Below are 18620 nucleotides of genomic sequence, written 5' to 3'. Positions count from 1 at the left end.
CAGATTTCTAAGACAGCTGCAGAGAATAAAGGCTCCAAAATCTAGTAAGTGAGAAAAGTTAAGTGAGAAAAAAACAGTTAAAATACATCTTTGAACATTCAGGAAAGTGACCTATTTGTGAAATTTCTTCAAGTTCCCAGCCTCTCTAGAAAATTAATCCAATTTCCTTACTTTCCCTGGCTGCAACAGACTTCTATAATTACACTCCAGAAATTCCCAGCAGAAAGCCTGAGTGGTAATTTTGTAAAAAATGCTTTGGTATATGTATATCCTTTGAATCGTTAGCGATCACTTTCTCCCAAATGGCGTTTATCTCAATCTGGGATGAAACACCTTTTCCCTCCATATGGAGCTCTTACCTGCCAGAGTCCTCTTCAATCTTCTCAAAGGTGCGAGCCACCGCCAAGTACGGCACTCTGGAGAGTGATGAACATGCAGTTAGCAGGCGAAGCATCCACACTGACAGGTTTTTCACATTCACGGCGCTTAGCTGACTCAGCTGTTCAGAGCAACTAACAATTAGTGCAACAGTAGAATGAGTTTGAGTCTGGGTTATCAAAACTCCATGAAAGCAGCAGCGAGGAGGACAAAGGTCAGAGCTGCCACGGTGGCTCGGAAAACTCTGTCCTTACAATGAGTTTTGATATGTAAAAAAAAATATTAAGCTCCATATGGTGGCGTTTGTCTCTTTTAGAACAAAAGCCTCCAAAAGAGAATTTTCTATTGAGCTTTGTTCAGATGAACTATGAGATTTAAATATACATTTTAATTATTCTGAACACTTAACATTTGTTTTTCTTTTTTCTAAATCTAGAAAAAAGTAGCAGATGGGTTTTGTTTGTAAAATGAGAACATCTGAGAGCGAGAGTGTTTATCTAATCATAAAAGCCAATTCAGTGACTTTCTGCAACTGACATGTTACCTCATACTGTTAAGAAGCCATAAACTCCATGTCGTATTCAAAGAAGGTTAAAACAAACACAACACATGACCGTACACAGCACAGAAGCTGACTCAGGTCTAAGTCTGGAATAAGCAGCGTGATTTGCACCATGGCCTTGATTTGAAATTCCAGGATTTTTTCATGACTTTCCACTTTCAAAGTCAGAGCGAAACTTTTATTTCTTCTGAATTTCTTAGTGTCTAACTCAAGAAGTCTGCACAGAAAAATCTTGATTGTTTGGTGGGTAAATTAGCTTTGGGCCTTTTTATCTGTATTTGACAGTCAGAAGTGGCGGGTGGAAACAAATATTGGCAGAGAAAAAAGACTGGAATTACATGCCACGACAGTTCCCTTGTCCACTCTGGCATCCGAAGCTTTGTAATTACCAGAATTGTCATAATCCATGATAATCAATCAGACGACATCCCGTTGAAATAACAGTCTATGGCATCTAGACAGGGTGTGATTTCTGTATTTACTTTAGAATCACACTCTCATCTAGGGGATGTAAAAAAACAGCTTCATTCATGCCAGTAAATAAGGATATTTGGAACTCCCAGTTCACTTGAAATGATTTTTTGTGTGTGTTTCCTGTGATGGTAACAATGCAAAAGGTCTTGGCTTTCACTACTTTACTGGCTAGCCACCTTATTACTCTGAGACAGAAAGGAAGGCAATATAAAGGGAGTCCTGACCTGTATCAAGCTGGAGAATATTATATACACTACTAGGAGCTCTCTAAAAACATTTTATTTTATAGCATATAAAATACTTTTTTCTGTCTCCCTTTTCTGTCTCTCTTCATCTCTCATGTTCAAAAGGTTGGATTCTGTGGGTGGGTAGATGGAGTTATGTGCATGCTTTTTGTCAGTGTTAAAAAAATCTAATGTTAGTAAAAAGAAAAGTTATTCTTTTGGATAATTTTTTTACAGCAGCAGCAATATGAAAAAGAAGTTATGAAAAATGACCCTGAGGAAAACAGGTGTGCAGTCAATATATGCTGGTCTTGTTTTTATCATGTTGATTTTTAATTTTTGGACCTTAATGAAGCAATGTGCCTTGACTTTTTCATCTTTTTTTGTGAACACTGTTTAAGTACCCAGGCAACACGAACACCTCTTTTGTGTCATTGTTGTTAGATCCAAGATCCAAGAAGCACTTCACTGATTTTTCATCTTAAAGCTGGAGTTCAGGACCTTTACATATAAATGAACGTCTGTTACATTAAGGCCCTCGCTGCCATGCAAGTTCGCACATTGCTGATTAAGCCTATTAACACCAGGTAAAACCCTGTATTTTGCAGTGTGCCAGAGTTTTAAATCTGGTTCTATGTGGCGACATTGATGCACTTTACAGTAACCACCACTTTTATCAGAGCTGAAGAGGGGATCAACCACAGCGACGACTGCTGGAAGAAGAGACAGACTGGGGGCAAACATGGATGTCACCTCCCTGTTCTGGGACAGGTTGGCATTTGTAAAACATTTGGAGTAGGCGATGTGGCAATAACATTAAAACTACCTAAATAATGAATTAGCATGTAACTGTGGAAATTTCTCTGTACTTGCAGTGTGCACGGCAGGTTTCAGTTAGAACACCCTGTAACATTCCCACATTCTGAGACTTCACCAGAACACATTAAATTCCACGATATTCCAAAATGTTCTGCACCCACTGAGAATCCTCAGTCAGGATGTTCAAGCTGAGGTTTCACAGTTTTTGCATTAGACAGGCGACAGGAGATGTAAGTAATCCGAATGAGCTTAACTTACTTCTGACCCTGCTTCCAACAGGCGTGGTCTATGGGATGATAGCCTGGTCTGGACGGATCATAGTCTGTCTGTCCTGAAGTTGAGTCACTGAGGAAGAACACGAGAAAGACAGAGAATTAGTGTCAAACTGAACGGTGGTGACAGCTGTTACAGCCACTGAAGCCAACTCAGAACTCTTTGTAGAAAGAAAATCATGCACACTATTATCATAACAATGTGATACTTTGAAATGTAATGAGCATTTCAGAAGATGTTTTGAAAGTTTCACTGATTGCTTCACACTAGAAGAAGTTGAACTACAACAAAGTTCATCTCAAAAGAAAAATACTTCTACTTAAGAGACGTTCAACATATTTAACAGAGGTGCATTTTCCTCACCAGCAATGTTATAATTTATTCTTGTAAGAAACACTGATTATATAACAGTATATTACTGACGTTGAGCATGCACGATATGTTAAGTGTTTCGTTTCTCTCATACAAGGTGCAAAAAACTAGAGTCAAAGGAAATATCATTGTCTGTTGTTCAATACGAGGTGCTGTGAACTTTCCTTTTTATGCCGTGCCTATCACTCCTACGCTGTCGCACACAAGGCAGCGATAAAAAATAAATAGTTAGAATGATGAAAAATGCATTTCTTCTCTTCTTGATCTAAAAATAGTTTGTGGATGGTATAGTTAACATGACCTCAAAATGACAAAGCAGTAATACACAGCTGCTGCTGCTGCTGCTGGTTTATTCACATGTAATAAAAGCACTATGCATGCAATAAGCATTATGGTAACACTAATAATTAATAAGCATAAAAACTGAGTGCCTTAGGGCACTTCAAGATCACATACGCCTGCAGAGACTGCACTTCTTTTAATAGTAGAAAATGTGTTTATAAATACATCTAAATACAGAGTACTAGACAATAATGTGATATACTGTGTGCGGCAGCTATCAAAGAAAAAATATTGTTAATGTTATGGAAGACTTTCCAGGTCTTGATCTGTACTAGAAAATGATCACTTCTGCTTGACCTTCCTTTACTACTCCAATAATTTCCATCTGCCACAACAACTGCTTGTTTTATCCTGTGTCGTGTTTTACAGAGGAAGACAACTGAAGAAGCATCTGGGACACCTCACAAGGTCCACTGCAGAGCCGACCTTCACCTCAGACTGACATCGAATGATTTCATGTTGACTTTAGTTTATAAAACTGTGTTGACTTACGCAAACATGCGCTGTTGTTGCTTTAAAGCTGAACAGTAAAGTCGGTCCCTGCCACCTGAACATCAAGTACAGATGTCACGCCAGGTCACAGTAAGATTTGGGACTCGTGACTCACCTGTGATCTCAAACAACAAACAAATCTTTGGTAGCTCTACTTCAACATTACGGTTACAACTTCATTTTCCGCTCTGTCTCTCTCTGAGAAGCAGCGCTGTGCTTCACCAGAAGGGTCAGAGGTCAAGGTCAGCAGAGCAGCACACAATGAGGATGAGTTAAGTGTTCGGTGTATCTGAGAGGCCACAGAGAATGAACCTTGTACCTGCTGAAGGAAGCATGAAGACCCACCAAGTATACAGACAAGAAAACAGATCAGACTTGCAGACATTTGTCACGCACACAGTGACATGTTCACTGGCATCACGTAAAGTCTGTGAAGGTGTTGGACCGGGAGGGGCTGAAATCTGCTATGAGACAATACTTAAAAGCCTTGTTTGTTTCCATGGAGACAAACTGAAATCCCTGACCCTGGAACAGCTCTTAACGGCACAGGTTATGCTTGATATTTGCAGGTCTGCTGCATCACACAGCAAAACAGATATGATTAGAATGCACAGTGAAATTTTACCTTTATATGAGCGACCAAGATCATATTCTATCGACACTAAACCCTGAACTGAGGAGCGTCACACCACAGATGAACAAAAAACAACTTTCTTCTATCTAGTTTTGTAGATTAGAACTTTCTGGGATCAGGCCCGTGAAGTCCGCAAGTCCGGACATTTGGATTCACCCAGACTAGATAACAAGCAGACAGATGAGGCGTCCAGCATATCAGTACTCAGCTGTCTGAAACTTCCTGTTGTACTTTTTCCTTACCCTTTTGTGTCTTTGCTCTCCTCCGCTGAACTCTTCCTCTCTGTACTCGTCTTTTTCTCTTCGTCATTCTTCTCTGGTTTCTCTGTCTTCACTGCAGCTTTTCTAGGAGCTGTTAAAAGTAAATTAATTAAAAAATTTAAAGGTGAGGGTGGAGTAGTGGTTGGGGCAGAGCGATACTTTGCCATTTTTCCTAACTGATAAAAGCACAGAACATTTACAGACATGTTTTCCTTTTTTTTTGTGCAAGCACAGAGCTATGCAAATTCCTTCTCACCAAAGAAACTGCTGATGGGGGCTTTCTTGGCCGGCTCCTTATCTTTCTGCTCTTTTGCTTCTTTCTGCTTTTTCACTGTTTGACTTTTTGGGCTCTCTTCTCCCTCTCGCGTGTCCTTTTCAACCACCTCCTTCTTGGCAACGGCGGGCCCTTTCTCATCATCCATCTTCTCCTTTGCTTCATTTTTCTTTTCCGCCCCCTCAGCTTTCTTTTCTCTCTCATCAGAGCTCTTTCTCTCCTCCCGCTCCTCCTCCTTGGCCTCCTCTCCTTCCTCTTTCTTCTCGTTCTCCTCCTCCTCATCTGGGCTGTTAGCCTCCGTCACTGCCTTTTCAACTTCTTCTTCCTTTGCTCCCTCCTCCATGGGTTCACCGGTGTTCCCTACACAGGGTGAGACAGAAAGGGAGCGGAGTCATTGAGGAGATAAATGCCAGCAAGTTTAGTGAGAGCAACCCAGGTTTTTTTTCGTGAGCCTATGTTTGAAGATGGTTTTCAACAGAGCAGCCTTCTTCAATAAATGCCACAGGTTATATTTCTGAGGTGTCCCTTTCACCTTAGAGAGTCAGGTAAGAGAGAAATTACTATTGACAAACTTGTAGCAGTGAGTCTCAGCAGACCGAGCTTGGGTCATGATACTGACTGGGTGAGGAGGCAGACATGAAACTTTAATTTTCTCATCCTCGAGTTAAAATGACTGGTGGATTGGGCCGGCGAATCCAGCTGTCACTCTTGGTATTTTACCAAGCAATTTTGGAGAGGAGAGCGGGGCCATTTCCCTGTCTGCTGGGCTTCTGTAGGAACACCCGCTGCTTAAAAAACATCAGGTTTAAAAAAGGTGCTGACTGTGGGAAAAGTCAATAATTTTGCTGAAAGGAAATTTTGCTGCCTGCTTTTGCACTCTCATTACTTCCCCCTAATTTCACCATGAATAAGTCATCATGTCAAAACGTAGTCAAACAGATTAGACAAAGCGGCTTTGGATAACACATCATCAGCCATTTGACGTCAGAGCTGCAACTAGGAATTATTTTTATAAATCAATAAATCCACTGATTATTTTTTTTTCTGTTAATCCATAATCATTCAGTTTAGATCATGCCCTGGAATAAAGAAAAATTCATGTCACAATTCATCAGAGTCCAAGATGACGACTAGAAATTGCTTGTTTCCAAACAACAGTTTAAATCTGTTACATTTACAATTTAACAAAGAGAAAAGCAGCAAATCCTCTGATTTGAGAAGCTGGAACAAAACAATATTTGGCATTTTTGCTTAATAACTGGCTTAAACGTTTAATGAACCATCAAAAATTCTTGTAGATTGATGCTGACAGTCCAGCACAATGTACAACATGAGTTTAAACTCTCTACATATGCCCATGAGATTTGTACAGAGAGCAAATATCTGTATTGTAGAGGATATGAGAACCATGTTGATGGGACATTTTATGCCTTAATAATGGCAAGAATTGTACAGATATTTGTCACCATTATTGTGTTTCTTTATCAATTTGGAAATAATAAAAAACAAGATCCTAATGTGGAGATAGTCCTTCCCTTTTCTTTTTTTTAAAAACACATATCCAAGGTGTCTGTGCAACTTCCCAACACCCTGACAGGCTCCAATTAATTTTTCCATTCTCCCCAAGATCTTCCAGACCTGTGCAGGGGCTTTACTCTGTTATCAGACTCATAGCAGAGGTGAGGGTGTACCTGCACTGCTGGCACTGGTCTCCACACGGGGTCGTTTATTTTGCTGACCCTGCTCCTCCTTGGCCTCGGCCTCGTCCTTCTGACTCTCGCTGCCGCTCCTGGTCTCATCGAGCTTCCTCTTGGGGAACATCTTCCTCGCTGCAGACGTCAGGACAGGAATTAAATTAAAAGAGAAGTGAGAGACATCCCAACTGAAATCATACCACGATCAAACAGAAAGAATGTGGAGATGAAAACAGGACGAGCCTGCTCTCTTACTGCAGATGTAGGGCAACGGAAAAAAATAAAAAAATAGAGAACCACAGATACGTACTTTGCTAATGAAAACACTAATTCCATCCTGAAAGATATTATGCAGCTTACAGTTCCAGTGTAATTTCCTCTGTAATTTTATGCAGCAGTGGTGCTCGAGGGTAATTCTGCTTTAGGTTCCACATCCGCCTCTGTGTTGGTCCTTGTTAAGGTTCTAGCACAGGTAGTGCTGCTGTTTTCCTTTTAGATATTATAATGAAAGCATTAACCCAGGACATTAAGAATGCAATTTCTGGTCAAATTAGAGCGTTTCTTTAATGTGATGTTTTCCTCAGCAGTGATGTGGTGGCAGGGGCTCTTATTGTGGCAACGCACCACTGCTGAAAGCAAACACTGCAGTCATCAAACACAAAGAGAATGGGATGATGAAAAGAGAATGAGCTGCTTGCCGAACAGCAAAAGTAGGATGAAGGAAACAAAGTAAGAAAGGAGGTGCTTCCCAAATGAAAACAAATCTGTAATTCTGGAAACCTGTGCAGCTCTAAGTAGCTTGAATCTCACTTTTGTGGTGTGAAAAAAAGAACAGAAAGTAAAAAGCTTCACTTGAAATCACTTTGTGATTCTGTTTCATGTTAAATGCAGTTACACATACATCTCATTTAAGATGTACAGATAATGAACATGTAGGGTGAAAAAACAGCAGCAGCTCATTTTCACTCTTATCCTGCACGTGTGAAACGTACAAGCTGTCGAGCACAGACTGCAGCTATAAAATAATAATTGCTACATATGTTAGAACAGAAACCAATATGCATCTTTTTTAGAAGGTTACCAAGGCCTGCAAACCAAAACTGAGCCAAATAACCTTTGACAATCAGCCACGATAATAAGACGACTCGCTCTGCTGGTTCTATTAACGTCCAGTCAGCAGAAATGGAACATCGCAAGACAATGTAGTAGTAATATTATCACAATGCAAATTAGTGATACTGCCTCAAGAGAGTGACAAAGAGTGCAACACCATCTGGTTGTCAATCTGAGGGGTGAGATGCTAGAGTCCAGAGGGGCAGCGGGCTGGTGGAAAGTGTACTTCACTGTCGCTGGTGAAAAAACTTCTCATGCATTCAGTTTGTGATAAATGTCTTGTTTTCCCTCATTGTGAAATAATGAGTATTTGGAGCCATTAGGCTCCTGCTAACAAGTAATCAAGTAAAATAGCTCCAGGCAGAAAAACTATCAATCCTCAGCTGGTGTCAAAGTTCAAAATGCTGCAACTCTGGAGGAAAAGTTAGTGTAAGGCTGAAGGGGAAAAAAATAATGAAAATAAAAATCAATCGGCAAAGAAACAATAAATGAAGCCTGATCAGATACTGACCGGTCTTGCGTTTAACAATCCCAGACGGGGAGATGGAGTTAGGAGTGCTGGGGGTCCCCGGTGAAGCTGAAGAGGCCGGAGTGGCTGGAGTGGCTGGAGTGGCTGGTGTTACGGGGGTGGTTGGGGCTGGTGGTGGAGACAGGGGGGTGGGAACTGCCTTAAACACATCATCCTTCTGAAAAAGATGAGCAGAAATATTAAACATCGTCATGAGAGGAGGCAGCATGAACAAAAGCTTTAACGGCTGCAATTATAGCCAATCACGGTTTTTATTTGAGGTGGAATTGCATCAGCATCTTGACTATTTCCATCTGCAAATGATATTGAAAATGCAGGAAGTGGCAGTAACAGTTGTCCAGCTGTCCAGGACAATAAGATCTGGACAGCTGTGGTTCATTTGTTATATCTTCGCTGTGGCATTGTCTGCCAAGTTAAATGAGAGAAAAAAGGAGAATTCATTTGTTTATGGACAAACAATGACCTGTCCACATGGGACGGCTGAAAGCAAATGGAAAAAAAAGAAGCAAAAATCTCAACAAAGCCTGTGAGGCAAAATATCTCAGCATTTTTACAAAGCGTCTGAAAACAACACTGCAAACCCTGAACGACAAACACCTCCATCAGAAGGAAAACAAGTTTGTTGTTCAATGAGGCGCAACGTTTAGTGGGGCCTGCAAGAGAGAACAGTATAGGAGGCAAGCTGGCAACAACTTCTTAAAGCAAGTATTAGGGCCTGTACATGAAATGTCTCAATGCTCCCAATTAAACAGTGTTGTTACTGCACAGACTAAAACTTCCATAACACCCTTTAAAAACTATTAATAATAACTGTTAAAGCGTGGTCACAGGCACAAAACTCCAGCTCCGCTGATGAAGAATGCAAACACAGACACACTGGTCTCACAATAAAGTTGCTATTTATATCAGTGAATCCCACCCAGGGGTAGACTGGATACAGTCCAAGATTTAGTGGCTCAGATAATTTGAACAAAACAGAAATTAGGATTTGGTAAAAGTTTATATCCTCATATTTGTCCTTAGGAGGAAAATAAACACAAATATGATTACAGATTGTTGCATTGATGCTAATCTTTAGTATATTTGTTGTCTTAATATCCACTAAAGTACCATCTACAACAGACCAACTGCATTGGACACATCTCCCACCAACACCTAAGCAGCACATGCTGCAACTGAGATCATAAAAACGACTTAGAAAGCAAATAAATCAAAAATAGAGAGCTAGAAGGAAAGGATGAAACTAAGACTACAACAATAAAATCAATCTGCAATTATTTTGATGATTGAATAAACTGTGTTTTAATATGTTCTGTGCACACCTTGATACAGCTCCTAGCAGTACCATGAATACAAAACCGAAATATACTGAAATAAAAAAAAATAATTACTGTAACCCTGCCCACATTGCTATTAGTAACAGTGTTAAATAACATTTACTTTAAAATCCATATCTGAAACATGACTGGTGGTGTCAATGAATGATCTGAGGTAAAAATAAATAAATAAAAAAAAATAAAGTGTTTTGGCCATTCAACAATGTTAATGTTCTTCATGCAGCTTAAAAGTAAGTGAACTTGTGCCAGAAACATCCTCTTATACTTGTTGTTTGTTGACTTGTGATAAGCTCTGCGGTGGAAAAGCTTGGACCCATCAAGACCTGATGGAAATTTTACATTTTTCACATTTGTTTCACTTTTTATACACCAATAATTTATCTAAAAAAACAAAAACGAAATGATCAAATACTGATGATAATAAGTCAGTTGCTGCCCTGCACTTATCTCTAGTGGAGCTGTTCACAGTCATGAAAAATATTTAAATTACTGTAACCATATGAAAGTGATGCAGGGGTTATTCATGCTGACAAACATTGTGTATCTGTCAAAATTTCTTCGCTCAATGAACAAATGATCAATCACTGCTGACATATCACAAACAAAATGAACAGGGCGGATAAGAGAAGTGTTTATCAAACAACAGGTGGCTGAGCGACGGCCAGGAGCTGATAATCAGGTCTTTTCATTATGTGGCTTATTGACAAATGCATTCAACACTGTGAGTCACTACACAATTACTGTGCCTTTGTGTAACAGTGTTTTTCCCATCATTGAATAAACAATAGGCACTGATATGCCTACAGGAGCTCTAACAGTCTTATTAGATTCTGATTGTGCAGGTTACAATGCTGCTTTATAACGTTTGATGGGTTACACACTCTTTCAATAGCTTTTACATTGTTTAAGGAAAAAGCAATCGTACTGGTAATTCATCTTTTGCAGTTATAACAGAAATATACGTAACGTAAAGTGTGTCTGCTTTGTTTCTTTAACACAATGACATCCCGTCAAAACGTCAATTTGTTTTTTGCTCCTACACCACCAAGAATTTCCAGTTGATTGTGTATTGAATCATGGAGTATCAGGTGCCTTTTACCTTTTCTGTTTTACTGGGAGCTTCTTTGTCTCCTTGCCCCTTGGCGGCGACTTGCTCTTTAACAACCGGTGCCTCGTCATCGTCGCTGTCCAGGATCTGACGGCTGCGCTTGGTAACCTTCTTGATGGGCGAGTCGGCTTCCTGGACACCGTTCTGCACCTTGAGAGGGCTCTTGACAGGTCTGAGGATGAGCAGGGACACGCAGTAAAGACATTGTGCGATTCAAATAAAATGAAGCCACAAGCCTCATTTATATGGTCGCCGCTCAAAAGCACAGCCACAAGGTGCTATATTAAGAATTTTAAAAAGGATAAAGTCAATAGAATGAGCCATCAAAAAAACAACCAAGACGTAAAATCAAGGGAGGAGTTGTAAAAGAAAGAGGTCAAAGCAATGATGAAGAGATCATTAAATAAAGACAAGGGTATTAAAGTGAGTTTTAAGACATACTTTAAAAATGATACAGTGCTGAGATAATGAGCAAGTTATCATCAAAGCAGCTTGGAGATGAGAAACTGGAGTTATCTCTTTTCATCGCTGCTTTTGATAATAACTACTGGACACAAGAAGTTTTACTGAGCAACAGAGATCTTGGCTTCAGATTCAAAGATAATTGCACATACTCAAACTGTCAGAGGGGTTTCAATACAAAGATGTGTTTGAAAATTAGCTGATGCACTGATATGGTTTACTGATGTCTGAGCTGACAGTCAGTTATCTTCCAATTAATATTTCTGTCTTGGAGCCAGCGCAGGTCTTTCTAAGTATCTATATAGACAAAGATAACTCCAATTCTTGCTAATCTGACAGCTGTAATTAGCAGCATGACCCTTAAAAAAGTATAATGCGTAAACAAAACAGTAATATCCTGTAATCAGTGGAGTTTTTCAAATATGTAAGTGACAGCAACAAATTCACTGTAAATGGACGCTATCTTCTCCTACAGTGTTTTGTAGTTTAAGGATGGAGTTCTGTTCAGCTCTCCATCACACATAATAATAATATATAATATATATAACAATAATCCATTTCACAGAGCAATGACCTCCAATTCTTTGTGATTAAATGAAGCAAGATCTTACTTTTTCACTGGTTCATCTGTGGCTTTCTTCTGAATGTCCTTGTCTTTGCTCTTGGGCTGAAAGAAGGATCTGCAGACAGATATAACAAGTGAATGGCCTGAGGTGCGTTGACAGGCTTGACAGTCAAAAAAGGTTGAGTGTAACTGTAATAAACGGGACTCAGATGGTTATTTACAACACAAGCGAAGTGTGTGTAACTAATTCAAAGCAGTGGTGTTTATTAAAAATGAGCAGTTAGTCTTAACTCATGGTTAAAAGCCTCATGCACATGACAGATGGTTAAGCTAGCTGTTTGGATCACAACGTTACTCTAATACTTGTACATCTGTGCCAAAATAAACACAGTTTCTCCCACAGACACAGTAAAACTGTGTAGTTAGGTTTGTCCCACCTGATTTTAAACAACATGAGTTTAGTCTCTCTGCACATTAAATGAATCCTCTCGCCAAAACAGACGCTGCAGACTAATTCAAGCTAATGCTAACTTGCAGGTACTGTGGTTAACAGTAAAACCCAGCTACACTTCACAGGCTAAACCCCGTTGTAAGCACTTTAAAGACCCCTAAACACAACGTATAGCACACTCAACTCGGTTGATTAATGCTAATACGGGTTCAAACGTCGCCAAGCTAACCCTCGTTCCTAGCAAGCTAAACGGAAACCTTTAGCAGCCGCCGTCACTTTACTTACGCGATGCTCCGCTGCATTTTGTCCTCAAACTCTTCCTTCACCTGGGAACGAATTAAAACTAATAGTTAAGGAATAACACGGGTCCAACATCCACGTACAACAACACAAACTCCCGCCGCGCCGCAGATCGACAAAATAGTTGGAATATTCGGCGCCAAAATCACATCTCAAACAAAGATCGTTAAAAGAGAAGAGGAGTCACTCGTGAACTAAAAAATTGGCCTTTTTTGGGGCCCCCCACTCCAAAAGAGGGAAAGACAAGGACACGTTTTTGCAAGGCGAGTGCAGCTAGACTGACTCGGCAAACAAAATGAAACAAATGCAAAATGGTAGAAATAGCAAGCATGATATCCTTGATAAAAACAAATTAAAAACATGTAAAACTATCCTGAGATTATTCCAGGTAGGTGCTCTAATATATTATTAGGCTATATGATACTGAAAATTAACATAAGAAATCATCAAAAAAACAAAAAAAACAATACTGGTTGTGTACTGTGTCATTCTAATGGAAAGATCCCCAGATAAATTGACTTAGGATGATGGTACACAAAAACCGATCAGAGTGGCACATCTTCATTTTTTGCACATCTCAGTGCTGACTCTCTCTCCCGGGAAAAGCTGCGCTGTGAAAAGTTTGTGGCATGTCAAAGCTGCCACTGCCCCCTGCCGTGTCGGAGTGGTACCAGCCGGCGGGCTGCTGGTCCTGATGCTGCAGAGAAAACACGAAGGGCTCCTTTCATCAAAATTTCACTGTGTCTGTTTGACTGCATCATTCATGCAGCTCTTATTATTTTCATGGGGTGAACTGCGAGGCAAGCAGCTGAATAATGTACATCGAGTGCACTGCTTTATTTACTCAAACACAAGTGCCATGTTGTTAATTGTTTACAAGTGCAATTCCCCTACTGTGGCGTGAAGTACTGACAGAAGAAAAGCAGGGCTTCTCAATATTTCTATTACAAAAAAACACACAAACACAACATTGTCCAACTCAATAAATACAAAGTCTGTGTATCTTAAGTCACAGGCAGTGAATAATAAACTACAATGAGCTCAAAAAGACACAAAAAGAGAGTGAATTTGAGAGATTTGAGGATGGAAATGGGTCTGTCTGTTGTAGTTTGTTCCTCTTCTTCACTCTCTTTCCCCCATGTGTGCATCACTCCTCGTTCTCCTCTCCTCTCCTTGAATTTCAGTCTGCTTCACTCCGCCGAACAGGCTTCGACTGATGTGGTTCAGATCCCACCCCGCGGGGCTCTTGTGCGGCCAGCCGTTAGAGCTGACGTGGAGGGCCGAGGCGAGAGACGGGAGGCCCGACTCCCTCAGCTCCCTCAGGCTGGCGCCCGGACGTGCAGGGGCAGAGATGAAGGGGAAGGGGCCGTGGAGAGCCCGGGGCGTCGGGATGGGCTTAGGGAGGCAGCACGGGAGCAAGAAGGGGTGAGGCACAGGCTGCACTGCTGTCAGGGAACAAAGAGAGAGTCACATCAATCACAAACTGTAAAGCAGTTTCTTCATGATGTTTCATGCCTGCAGAGACACATGGGAAAGACAACAAGAGCTTCATTTATCAATATTCATATATTAATATCACCAAACTATTTCCCATAAGGAACCTGTAGCTTTGAATGGGTCTTAAATCAAGTTAAAGTCATTCACAGAAAAATGGAAACTGTCTTTTTGACCTTGTTAGCTGATGCAGCATAATATAACTTAGATATATTGGACACTTTTATGTAAAAAGTAATTAAATAAAAAGAAAAAAATGAAATCTCAAGTGTGAAAGCACATTCTTGACCTCAGAAGACACAAAACAAAAAAAAAAATCATATCTCAAGGTCTTTTCTCAAGCTTATTTCTGAGCTAAAACAGCATAATTACTGTACTGTAATAATACTAAATTCAAGGGATTCTAACCACTAAATAAAAAAGTCTAAACAATAAACTTGCAGTATTACAGTCTGAAGCTTGACTTTAATCATTTTTAGAAACAGCAAAAATGTTTCTTCAAGGTCAAGAGCGAACTCTGTGCTTGCATCATTTCCCGTCACTGACGTCCTGTTTCACCTTGAAACACATTAAAGTGTAGAAGAACCAGATTAGAAATCTGCAGCATATGAGCTTTTAAACATGAGTTATGTGACGTCAAACTGAGTGAGCCTGGGGAGGATGGAGAGCTGAGAAGTTTCTTGGTGTTTCCCCTTTATTTCAAGAGCGGTAGATGAAAAGCTAAACAAAACAAAGATACTAAATCAAGTGGAAAGACAAGGCTGGAAATTTTCTATATTTTTCCTAGACTCAGTAAATCCCACAAAAAGACCAAAACCAACAATGACCTGATGAAATAAAACCATATATTTACAGCCCCTTATAAAGAGCTCAATAATGAGCTGTGGACTGGGTTTGAGTTTACTTTGATTTCATTTCTTTTGTTTGTTTTGGTCTTTTTATGGGATTTGTTGACAATAAGAAAAATGGTAACACTGCTATGTCTTATACATTTCATACCCTGCTTATCTTTTAATTCTTAGATGCAGCATTTTGTTTTTTCTAGTCACTTTCATGCTCAGACTACAGACAGAATAAACACAGAGAATATAAAAAGCAAATTAATGCCCCTTGCTAACTGCACCAGTCGTACCAATTGTTCTTACCTCTGTCCATCACTGACCCTGCTCCTCCACACAGAGGGAGGCCACTCTCAGCGGGGAGCAGAGGGAAGGGAAGAGGACCGTTCTGTACCAGCTGAGGATGGATGGATGGATGGAGATGAAGGGTGGTTGAAATGGGAACATGGATCTTTCAGTACAGAACAATCAGACGCTGTGTGCACAAAATATCAAGAACACCGAAGAACACAGCTTTAGATCTGTTGCTAATTCTTTGAGGTACTAAACATACTGTAGATCAAAGCTGACGTGTCTGAGAGGAGGCAGAAAAGTTAAACACTTCAACACTGCAGATGATTAAGACATTAATCAGCTCATTAGCAGGAAGGTGTTCCTGATATTTTGTACACCGCTGGCCTCATTTAAGACTGAAAATGTTAAGAACTTAATTAAAATATATGATATGAAGAGTTTTATTCCAAACTGGGATTTCCATTTGAAAAAACTAACAGTACATTTTTAAATGGACTACACTTACACAGCACTTTTCTACCTTAACAGACGCAGCACATCCCTGTACTAATCCCTCCTCTTACAGCATTAATCATATAATTAAACAAAGTGTGGTGCCTTCTAAAGGATGGCAGGTGACCTAAGCCCTCGGTTTGCCTGTGAATGTGATACAACTTTAACTCCCTCTACGCTAGAGGATCAGTCAGTTGGTCAATTTTATATTAAATGATAAAGTTTCGGTAACGATTTCTATTCAAGTCAGCCAAATTCATATTAAATGATAAAGCTGGAGTAATTGTTTCTATTAAAGTTGGGCCCATTTAAAAAAATAATAATAATAGAATTAATTATTTTTTCTCACAGTGCTGTGGAATAAAACTCTTCTTAAAGGACTATACACATGTTTTAGGAAACTGGACAAATAACAGTTTAGGAGACGTCTTTTTAATGATTTTGAATAAGCAAGAAGCCAGTTTCCACACGCAGTGAAGTCCTTTAAACTGTGGTTTGAGATGTAAAGATGTGGTAATGACCTGGTGGCTGGGCGGCAGTGGATATCCTGGATAATTCACCAGGATGAGTTTGCTGAAGTTGAACTTGTAGGTGAATCTTTTCCCTTTGGTCTTGTGCAGGATGCGTTTGTTGTAGTAGTATCTGGAAGTAAAATGTTTTCTGTGTCAGGCTGCGCTGACTGCGTCCGTTTGAACTGGGATGTGCGTATATCTATGGTATGCACTTGCGTTCCTGTAGGGCACTTTGGATAAAAGTGCCTCCCAGATGGGAATGTGTTGCATCTGTGGGCACTTCAGATTTTTAAAAATTTAATTTGACAGTGTATGTTGGTGAGGAGTGCATTTTATTTACAGCATCAGCCTGAGGGAGAAAGCTGCACAGAGAGGGAGGATTTCACACTTTCACAGTTAAAGCTGTAACATGTGGTTGTTTATGTGTGTGTGTGTGTGTGTGTGTGTAATGTACATGTACACAATGCATCACTGCTGCATTTTTCATCACCTGAGCGCCCGGCTGAGCTTGTCGTAGTTCATGTGAGGTTTGCCCTTCCTCTCCCCCCACAGCCTGGCCAACCTCTCGGGGTCCCGGATGACAAACTCGCCCCACTCCCCTCCCCAGCCGATGGCCCCGCCCTCGCCCCGCCCCAGCAGCTCCAGCAGGAAGTGCCACAGTTGAACCTGTCTGGAGCCAGGGGACCAGGCCGGCTTGTAGGCCCAGTCAGGGAACAGCACTGCTGGAGAGACAAGAGGAACTTGTTGGGAAAATGACTCTGAGTGTGTTTCCATCAAAATGTGGCATGAATTTAATTTCTTTGATGTCTCAAATACTGTGGTCTATTAACCCCCTGCAGAAGAAGAGGGTGCAACAAGATGACATAAGTAAAAACAGCGTCAGTCAAACCTTAAATGCTGAGAGAAAGTGTAGAACACATGATGGAAATATGGCATTTCTGTGTCACATTAAGTCACATGCTTCATGTGCTTAACAACATCTCTGCGTTGTGGTGTTGTTTTAGAGCCTTACTTCGACATTTTGGGAAATATTTATGTGCCTTCTTGAGAGAGTCAGAGTTTAATGAGTTTAAATCGATACCACTCTCATGTCTGTGCTGTAAACAAGATGCAGCACCGTAAACAAGATATAAAGTGTTAATTGGTGAGCATTAGTGGAGCTGGTAGGTGGATTTTTTTTTAGAGAGTTGGTGGAAAATTCAGAGAGAGAGAGAGGGAGAGAGACATGGACACAGTCAGTGCATGGTCAGCGCTTTAAACCCGTGGGCAGTGTTACAGTATTTTTAAACTGACTGATTTACACTGAGTGATGCAAGAGTGAGATGTTAGGTTGGTATTCATGACGCCTTTTAAAGGGTCTGACCTTGGGAAATGACGCTCACAGCCATTTTGGGTATTTTTAGCTTAAGGTAAAAACTACTGTGTGTGTTAGTTTTCCTCACATAATATGACTGAATCTTTAGCAAATGATGCACTACTGTGTTTGAACGTTCAAAAACAATAGCTTGTTTGTCCGTTTGTTTAGTTTGTTCAAAAATGTGTGACACAGTTATTTTCTGAGGACTGGAAAAATGAAACATTTCACTGCCTGACACTAAAAATGAACTTGTTTGTTTTACAGCAGAGGAGCTGCTGAACATTTGTTTCAACAAGACACGTCATGTAAAACATTATCTGGGGCCATAAAAGACATGCTGTAGAGTGCATGAGTAATTATTTACACATTATTTTTTCTCATTATGAAGCTTTGCCATCCTGTGAGCACAGACTAATCACTCCATCATTATGAGAAAAACAATTTCAAGCTCATTATGTTGAGTTCACAGCATGATTATTCATTGAAAAGACGTCAGTTCCTCACAGCAAAGAGATAGCTGTAAATTCTTTATTTAGAAATGAAGTGAAAGTTTATTATGTGTAAAATGCACATTGCATCCTGCTTCTTTGGTTTAGCTTATGAAAAAAACCTGGAATTTCACAAAAAAGTCTTATATTTTATGTCTTATTTTAAAAAAAATCTTTTGAAATTCAGTGGGATTTGTAACAGTGATTAGCTCTGCACTTAGCTAGCATCATATTAAAAAATCTCTTTCAGCTGTCCATGAGTAAACAAACAAATTATTTGTTATGTCAAGACCATGTGGATTGACTACCAAGACAAACTAAACAACTTCATAATGACAACAACCTTACTTTGTAACTGTGAGAAATAAACAAAATGTACATTTTTAATCACCTCTGGTCCTCCGTACAACTTCATGAGCACCACTCCTTTGATTTAAGTAAATGAAATGTTTTGTCTATTTGTATCATGCTGCTGTAACAA

At 40.0% G+C, this 18620-nt stretch overlaps 2 protein-coding genes across 3 annotated transcripts in view; both read right to left on the bottom strand.

Moving 5' to 3' along the window:
* Positions 1-12818, bottom strand: part of lig1 (ligase I, DNA, ATP-dependent) — a 45392-nt gene extending 32574 nt beyond the window's left edge. Inside the window, exons 1-9 of one of the 2 annotated variants that reach the window (XM_018678172.2) lie at positions 12649-12818; positions 11959-12027; positions 10877-11057; positions 8423-8597; positions 6796-6933; positions 5087-5464; positions 4813-4921; positions 2716-2802; positions 360-416 (exon numbers count right to left, since the gene is read on the bottom strand). In XM_018678172.2, coding sequence (XP_018533688.1) covers positions 360-416; positions 2716-2802; positions 4813-4921; positions 5087-5464; positions 6796-6933; positions 8423-8597; positions 10877-11057; positions 11959-12027; positions 12649-12665 — 1211 coding nt within the window. In that variant the 5' untranslated portion in view covers positions 12666-12818. The remainder of the gene's footprint in view (positions 1-359; positions 417-2715; positions 2803-4812; positions 4922-5086; positions 5465-6795; positions 6934-8422; positions 8598-10876; positions 11058-11958; positions 12028-12648) is intronic. The other variant, XM_018678173.2, reaches the window with a different exon arrangement.
* Positions 12819-13785: 967 nt separating this feature from the next.
* LOC108884135 (ETS domain-containing transcription factor ERF) lies at positions 13786-17682 on the bottom strand. Its single transcript, XM_051069754.1, has 5 exons — positions 17658-17682; positions 16785-17016; positions 16304-16424; positions 15303-15393; positions 13786-14108 (listed from the first exon to the last, which is right to left on the bottom strand). The coding sequence occupies exons 1-5, from the start codon at positions 17680-17682 to the stop codon at positions 13786-13788; spliced, it is 792 nt and encodes a 263-aa protein (XP_050925711.1).
* Between the last annotated feature and the right edge of the window lie 938 nt (positions 17683-18620).

Source organism: Lates calcarifer, linkage group LG4 (assembly GCF_001640805.2).
Source record: "Lates calcarifer isolate ASB-BC8 linkage group LG4, TLL_Latcal_v3, whole genome shotgun sequence".
NCBI classification, from domain to species: Eukaryota; Metazoa; Chordata; class Actinopteri; family Centropomidae; genus Lates; species Lates calcarifer.
The sequence above is the reverse complement of the archived record's forward strand: the minus strand, read 5'-3'. Positions and strand labels throughout refer to the sequence as shown.

Excerpts from the sequence above, each read along its gene's own strand:
- LOC108884135 (XM_051069754.1), bottom strand. The coding sequence starts at position 17,682 with ATGGCTGTGAGCGTCATTTCCCAAG. Across the intron at positions 16,425-16,784 it reads AAGCTCAGCCGGGCGCTCAG|ATACTACTACAACAAACGCA; the intron begins GTGATGAAAAAT and ends TTTTACTTCCAG. Across the intron at positions 15,394-16,303 it reads CACTGCCGCCCAGCCACCAG|CTGGTACAGAACGGTCCTCT; the intron begins GTCATTACCACA and ends ATCCATCCTCAG.